General features: G+C 41.3%; 1 protein-coding gene across 1 annotated transcript in view; it reads left to right on the top strand.

The window, feature by feature from the left end:
• POLN (DNA polymerase nu) overlaps positions 1-633 on the top strand; it is a 307936-nt gene extending 307303 nt beyond the window's left edge. The window contains exon 18 of the mRNA XM_077478450.1: positions 488-633. Coding sequence (XP_077334576.1) covers positions 488-633 — 146 coding nt within the window. The remainder of the gene's footprint in view (positions 1-487) is intronic.
• The last annotated feature ends 7969 nt before the right edge of the window (positions 634-8602 follow it).

The following is an 8602-nucleotide window of genomic DNA, read 5'->3' on the forward strand; positions in this document are numbered from 1 at the left end:
GGCTGCGAAGGGGAGGACGTCAATAGACATACTCCCAGCAAAGCAGATCTGAGCTGCAGCCGTCATTTGGCTTTAGCGTGGATCTGAAGGAGTTAAATGGTAGTTATTTATAAATGGAAAAAAGAAGTGTTACTAAAAGTGGACAATTATAAAAGAAAATAATGCATACATTTTGCTGAAGATGAGTAGTAAAATTTTAAAGGACAAAGCAAATAAAATAGGACTAAAGGCAGTCACATCCCAATTTGGACACCTAGAGATAAAAACAAAATGTTTCTAACCTCTACCTGTACAAAAACCTTCTCTCTGGGTCCACACTGGGGGGATTTTGCTTTCTTTCTGTGACCATAGTTACATACAGCAATAAAAAAAACATGACAAAAGTTCTTGCTCTTCTCACTAATATAACTTAAAAATAGTAAGTAATTCAAAATATGTAGATTATTTATTTGGCCTTTTAATCTGTTCATTTTATTTCTATGTGCAGGATTTGTCATCTCACTTATGGGTCGCAAGAGGCCTCTCCCCCATATCAACTCAAAAAACTACAGCTTAAGAGCTCAAGCTGAAAGACAGGCTGTCAATTTTGTCATTCAAGGTAAACCTTTGCAGTTTTTAATCATAGGCCGTTGAGGGCACATTTTTAAGGCATTTTATTTTTAAAGTTGATAAATGGAGTGGTCAGATTTTTAGAACACATTTTAGAAAATTCATATCAGATGGTCATCATCTTCTGACACGTCATCATGATTCTACATCAAAATTGCTAGTGTGACCTGACCCTAATACTATGTTTAGACATGGAACAGAACTTGCCACCCTTCTGAAAAGCAATTCATGATGTATCATTTTTCAGAGGTTTGATGGGCAGTGAGAAAGGTGAATTAACCCACTTTAACCTTGTAAGGGCTACACTATTGTGCTGCCACCGCTCAATTGCCTATTTTTATATTTCAAAGCTTTTATTGATTTTCAATAACATAACAGAACAACAAAATAAAATTCAGAGTACAAAACATTGGTCACATTGTTGACAAAGGTTTGAGTTATCCAGGTTTGTGTGGCAGAGATTAATGCCGTCATGTGGTTCTATTAACATCTATATAAAAGCAAGTACTTCAAACATATTAGGTGGGCGGAGGGAGTCCCCTTCACCCCAGACACCCCCTATGGGAGCAAGCTGTGTCTGGGGCAAGCCGGAGGCTCCACTGACCCATATCATTCTATTCTATTCTACTTGCATCTTGTGGTAACCACCGGGATACCGGATATAAAAGTTCTACGGGTCCTCTAAGGGACCGGTCTAAATAGGAATATCGGCGTTAGGAAACACTCTGAGCCTGGTTATTCACGATAGACCTTAAATCAGATTAACCCTGTCATGTGACCCATTATCTGATAGTATGAAGGTGAAGAGAAGACTAGAAGAAAAGGGAAAAGAGAAGGTAGAGTATAGAGGAGAAAGGGAAGGACCGCAAGCCTCTAAGATGCTCTCCTCGATATTCAGGATCCGTTGTTCCCAGGCAGCAGAGAGATGCCTATATATTGGGCCCATGATTCCCAAATCGCTTCAAATTTTTTGGATGTGTCTAGGATAGCGCTTACTATCTTTTCTTGAGCCATTATCCAAGAGATTTGGCTGTCATGGTGCACATTGGCACCATTGACAAAATCAGAGGCAGATGGAGTGTCCTAAAGAACGATTTTAGGGACTTGAGAGCTAAATTGAGGAAAAGGACCTCAAAGGTAGTATTCTCAGGAATTCTCATGCGTATTCTCAGGAATACTACCGGTACATTGAGCCACACCAGAAAGGCAGAGGGAGATTAGGGAAGTAAACAAGTGGCTGAAGAGCTGGTGTAGTAAGGAGGGGTTTGGGTTCCTGGAGGACTGGGCCGACTTCTCAGTTGCTCACCGGTACTATAGAAGGGACGGACTGCACCTAAAGGAGGAAGGTGCAGATCAGTTGGGAGAAAAGATGGCCAAGAAGTTAAGCATTTTTAAACTAGGTGATGGGGGAGGGCCCAGAGGTAGAAATAGCGCGGAACATATTCCAGAGGGGAGTATTGGGGGCATTAGGGGCAGGTTGACTAAAGCACATAAACCCAAGGTAAGTATAGTAACCAGTCCTAGTTGCAATTTTGGAACACCCAATAAGAGGATAGTAGGCGACCTGTCTAAACTAGGTGGGATGTTCGACAATGCCAGGAGCTTGGTGGACAAGATTGGTGAACTAGAGATACTGTTGTACAAGGAGGATTTGGATTTTATGGGAATTTCCGAGACCTGGTTCAACATCTCTCATGATTGGCTGGCAACCATTCAAGGGTATACCCTTTATCGCAGGGATAGAGAGGGTAAAAAAAGGGGGGGGGGTGGCTATATATCAAGAAGAATGTACAAGTGAATGTGAGAGATGACATCACTAAGGGGGCTAGAGAGGAGGTGGAATTTTTATGGGTAGAGCTCCAAAGGGATGAAGCTAAGGGGAAAACATTACTGGGAGTATGTTACAGGCCCCCTAACCTGAGGGAGGAGGGGGAGATGGATCTCCTATCACAAGTTGGATTAGCAGCAAGGATGGGAAGTGTTATCATGGGGGATTTTAATTATCCAGACATAGACTGGGCGGAAGGAACCACGTATTCGTCTCAGGCTCTCCAGTTCCTAAATGTCTTGCAGGACAATTTCATGGTTCAGATGGTAGACATACCAACTAGAAATAAAGCGTTACTGGATCTACTGATTATCAACAATACAGATCTGATCACGGATGTTGAAATACGGGGTAATTTAGAAAACAGCTATCACAGGTTAATTGGCTTCAGTATAAATCACACAAATAGCAAACATAAGGGGAATAAAAAGGCACTGAATTTCAAAAGAGCCAACTTCCCTAAACTACGACAAAAAAACTTTCCCTGTGACACTGCGCTATCCAAAAAAGAAAAAGAAAGAAAGCTGCTAACACAATCACAAGGATAAAACAGTGAATAATAAAACAAATACCAAACCAAAGTGTAGCGCTTAACAAAGTTATGAATAGTCTAGTTAGTGCATCATCATACAGTTTAACCAAAACACCTTAAGTGTGACAATTCTTGAAAACTTGCATAGAAATAAAAAAAAAAAAAAAAAAAAAAAAAAAATACACTTCCAAAGGAATATAAATGAATTAAAAGTCTCTATGTGAGGAGTTAATCCAGTCCAGACGTGAAATACAGGTCACCATCCACCTTCTTAAATGAGACTAGCATGCAGACACCCTGTGATGTTCCCGTCACCTTTAGAATTAAAGGCTTACCGGATAGTATAGATCCAAACGAATCTATATTCGAAGGATCATACAAGCTTATGACTTAGAAGCCGAAATTTGCAGGTGTGGATTTTCAAGGAAGTATCAACTCAGACTCCTCATAAAGTTGTCCCAACTAGTTGTTAAATCCACATCAGTACACTCCAGCTCAAAATGTTGAACTCATACAAAGGAAAACAAGGAGCCACAATAGTGTAAATCCGTTTAAAAGAAAAAAAATTTAATAAAAAAGTAATGAACTCACATGTAACCAAAGAAATCAAGCGCTTAATCCATAAAAACAGTGCTACAGCAGTAGTCCCGACGCGTTTCGTCCTCTACAGACGTCATCTGTAGAGGACGAAACGCGTCGGGACTACTGCTGTAGCACTGTTTTTATGGATTAAGCGCTTGATTTCTTTGGTTACATGTGAGTTCATTACTTTTTTATTAAATTTTTTTTCTTTTAAACGGATTTACACTATTGTGGCTCCTTGTTTTCCTTTGTATGAGTTCAACATTTTGAGCTGGAGTGTACTGATGTGGATTTAACAACTAGTTGGGACAACTTTATGAGGAGTCTGAGTTGATACTTCCTTGAAAATCCACACCTGCAAATTTCGGCTTCTAAGTCATAAGCTTGTATGATCCTTCGAATATAGATTCGTTTGGATCTATACTATCCGGTAAGCCTTTAATTCTAAAGGTGACGGGAACATCACAGGGTGTCTGCATGCTAGTCTCATTTAAGAAGGTGGATGGTGACCTGTATTTCACGTCTGGACTGGATTAACTCCTCACATAGAGACTTTTAATTCATTTATATTCCTTTGGAAGTGTATTTTTTTTTTTTTTTTTTTTTTTTTTTTTTTTATTTCTATGCAAGTTTTCAAGAATTGTCACACTTAAGGTGTTTTGGTTAAACTGTATGATGATGCACTAACTAGACTATTCATAACTTTGTTAAGCGCTACACTTTGGTTTGGTATTTGTTTTATTATTCCCTAAACTACGAACCTTGTTAGAAGGCATGAATTGGGATAAAATCTTAGAGGTCTTAAGAACAAGGAGGAGAGATGGGTTTGCTTTAAGAGTATATTAAATAAGGGCATTAGCCAGTGCATCCCATTGGATGGGAACAAAAGTCCTGGGTGGCTTAACTCCAATGTAAAAATGCATATAAAAGCAAAGGTGAAAGCCTTCAAAAAATACAAGGTTAAGGGGGTCCTGTACAGCTCTATGAGAGGTGGAGGTCTGGGGGTTCCTCAAATTTGGTTGTATTATCTTACCTGCAGATTTACGCAACAAGCACAGTGGTCGATCCCTAACTCCAGAGTCCCTTGGGTGAGGTTTGAGAGTGATTCGATAACGCCCTTTTATCTCCCTGGCCTTATGTGGTCAACGCATCGACCTCACTCTACTTTATACACGCTTAATACTATAGTTGCGGACAGTCTACTACTGTGGCACCGCTACAAACACAAATACAACCTCACCTCGGAGAGCTCTATGGGCGCCTCTTTCCTGGGTGATCCTAGGTTCCCCCCAGCCTATCTCCATACTGAATCTTTCGGATTGTGGGTTCGATGTAAACTTACTCAGTTAAGGGACTTTGTGACGGGTTCTGACTTCGTTCCCTTCTCGATATTACAGACCCAGCACCAACTCCCAGACGGTGAACGTTTCAGATACTTACAAATCCGCCACTTCTTTCTCTCCCATTACAGACTCCGGTCCCAGACCCAGCTCACTATCTTTGAGGATTTATGTTTTAACTTCCCACGCCAAAAAGGCCTGATCTCCCTGATCTACAAAGCTCTTGAAGGACATACTGTGGATCAGACCCTGCGGTATAGATCACAATGGGAGAAGGAGTTGGCGCTGGGGACCGGTGCTGTAGACTGGGAAGAGGGATGGAACAATATGCGTAAATGCACTAGATCCTTAACAATCAGGGAAAACGCTATTAAAGTAATCACCAGATGGTACTACACTCCGGTACGTTTGCACCAGATCTATGCCCATACATCCCCTAACTGTTTTAGAGGTTGCAATCACCTGGGCACCTTTGTTCACATCTTTTGGGACTGTGGTTCAATTCGTCCAGTCTGGCAAGAGGTTTTAAGGCTGATGGACAGGCTCGCTGGCCGGGCATTGTCCCTCACTTATCACCACTGTCTTCTCTTCCAAACCCCGCCTGACACCCCAAAACACTTTGTAAGGCTTGTTCACTCCATATGTGTCTCTATGCTATGGACTATAGCACTTCACTGGAAGTCCCCGTCGATCCCTTTATCTCAAGTTCTCTCACGCATTGATCAAGTAATGCTGACTGAAAAGATTTTCCATACTCTGCAGGACACGACTCACATATATGACCTAAAGTGGAACCCATGGTTCCTATTCCGTTTACTAAAATGATCGCACCTTGGGTTTTTCTTTTTTTTTCTTGGCTATCTGCAATTTTTTATTTTTTTTTATTTTCTTTCTGAACTTTTCTCCTCTCTTTCTCTGTATGATCCATTCTTATACATTTTAGATATGAAGGTCAGCACATTGAATGTTTTATCTTTTCTCTTTCTTGCAGTCTTTTGTTGGATGTAAGGTCTACACTAATGTTTATAATCTTATGTTTGGTCTGTAGAGTCCTACGGTCTGTTTACCACTTCATTGCAATATGTCATCTGATTCTTTTTGCTGACACTGTTTTCTATTTATCGCTTTAATAAACTTTTTTGAAAACAAAAAAAAAATACAAGGTTGAGTATTCAGCATTCAGATTTTATAAAGAATGTAACAAATAGAAGGGTGCAATTAGGGTGGCTAAGATATAACACGAAAGACACATAGCAGAGGAGAGAGAAAAAAAAAACAAGAAATTCTTTAAGTATGTAAACAGTAAAAAAAGGGAGGACAGACCATGTTGGCCCCAAAAAATGAGGAAGGACATCTGGTTAAAAAGGATGGGGAGATGGCGAAGGTATTGAATTTATTCTTCTCCACAGTCTTCATGAGTGAATCGGGGGGCTTCAGTAACCAAAACTGCAGTGTTTATCCTTATGACACATCACAGGAAGCACCTCCATGGTTAACAGAAGACAGAATAAAAATTAGACTTGGGAAACTTAACATTAATAAATCACCAGATGGCTTGCATCCGAGGGTACTCCAGACCATTGTTCCTAATTTTTACTGACAGTCTACTGATTGGAATGTTACCAACTGATTGGAGAAAAGCCAATGTAGCACCAATATTTAAAAAAGGCCCAACATACATCCCTGGGAAATACAGACCAGTTAGCCTAACATCAATAGTATGCAAGCTCTTGGAGGGGATGATAAGGGACTATATACAATATTTTAGTAACGAGAACGGTATCATTAGCAGTTATCAGCATGGATTCATGAAGAATCGTTCTTGCCAAACCATTCTATTAACCTTCTATGAGGAGGTGAGTTGCCATCTAGATAAAGGAAGGCCCATAGACGTGGTGTATCTGGATTTTGCAAAAGCATTTGACAAAGTTCCCCATAAACGTTTACTGTACAAAATAAGGTCCGTTAGCATGGACCATAGGGTGAGTGGATTGAAAACTGGTGAGTAGTGGGGTCACACAGGTTCTGTGCTGGGACCAATCCTATTTATTTTGTTCATAAACGACCTGGAGGATGGGGTAAATAGTTCAAGCTCTGTACTTGTGGTCGATACTAAGCTAAGCAGGGCAATATCTTCTCTGCAGGATGTGGAAACCTTGCAAAAAGATCTGACCAAATTAATGGGGTGGGCAACTATATGGCAAATGAGGTTTAATGTAGAAAAATGTAAAATAATGCATTTGTATTTGCATTTGGCAAAAATATGAATGCAATCTATACACTGGGGGAAGATTATAGGCTCAGCAGTGGCATTTAATGTCAAGCTGTTGCTAACAAAGCAAACTGAATATTGGCATGCATTAAAATGGGGATCAACTCCAGAGATAAAACAATAATTCTCACGCTCTACAAGACTCTGGTTCAGCTGCACCTGGAGTATGCTGTCCAGTTTTTGGCACCAGTCCTCAGGAAGGATGTACTGGAAATGGAGCGATTACAAAGAAGGGCAACTAATCTAATAAAGGGTCTGGAGGATATTAGCTATGAGGAAAGGTTGCAAGCACTGAACTTATTCTCTCCGGAGAAGAGACGCTTGAGAGGGGATATGATTTACATTTGTAAATACCGTACTGGTTACCCCACAATATGGATAAAACTTTTTTTCGGAAGGGAGTTTAACAAGACACGTGGCCACTCATTAAAATTAGAAGAGAAGAGGTTTAACCTTAAACTAAGTAGAGGGTTCTCTACTGTAAGAGCGGCAAAGATGTGGAATTCCCTTCAACAGGTGGTGGTCTCAGTGGGGAGCATCAATAGTTTCAAAAAACTATTAGATAAGCACCTGAACGACCGCAAAATACAGGCATAAACAATGCAATACTGACATATAATCACACATATAGGTTGGACTTGATGGACTTGTGTCTTTCTTCAACCTCACCTACTATGTAACTGTGTAAGATTTTCCTTTTAGTGGATATTACTGAAACCTTGGGTTGTTTCCAGGCCTTGGCAATGGAGATTTCTCTTTCATTTATTGAAGGACACAGCTCCATTAATCATGACCGTAGGGTTATTACGCCACCTTTATATAATACATGTGAAAAACAACAGAACTGTACAGTTCCTCCCAGAGGGCAGTCCCTCTGGTAATAACCCCTCAGCCTGCTTCCTGCAGCTCAGTTTTTTCAGCCTAGTGAAGGAGAAGGACCTAGGTTCTCTGCCGGGACCATCTGTCCTGGGGATATTCTCTGGATTTTTGCCTTTTGCGCAAGATTTTAATATCCTGCAATCTTCTATCAACAGCCGGCTGAGTGACAAGCTGGGTAATATAGATCCTTGTAGTCTCCCCAGCGTGGCCATCAATCGTGTGCAGACCCTAGCTACGCGCTGGGTCAATCACGACATGCCCCCCAGGCTCCAGGGGTGGCTGGTGAGGGCAATGCTCTGGGGCAACCATATGACTGGACTACAGATGTCTTTGTCACAGTGTGCCGTGGCCCGCAGCCACCCCGTACTGCTTGGGTGTGGGTCTGTGATGGGATGCCTCCAGCTCATATGGTAAGTAGCTCTTCCTGCCTCGGCGGGATTGAGCAGCTGGGCATTCCCTGGGACGTCGATTAGGGGGTCCCTTTCTTCTCTCCCTGTCCCTGTTCCCCCCCGTGGGGAATACTGCATGTATGTACCTGAGCCTAGGGTCCTCAGGGGTGG

The sequence above is a fragment of the Lithobates pipiens genome, unplaced genomic scaffold (genome assembly GCF_037356315.1).
Source record: "Lithobates pipiens isolate NorthernLeopardFrog02 unplaced genomic scaffold, aLitPip1_a1.2 Scaffold_13, whole genome shotgun sequence".
NCBI lineage: Eukaryota > Metazoa > Chordata > Amphibia > Anura > Ranidae > Lithobates > Lithobates pipiens.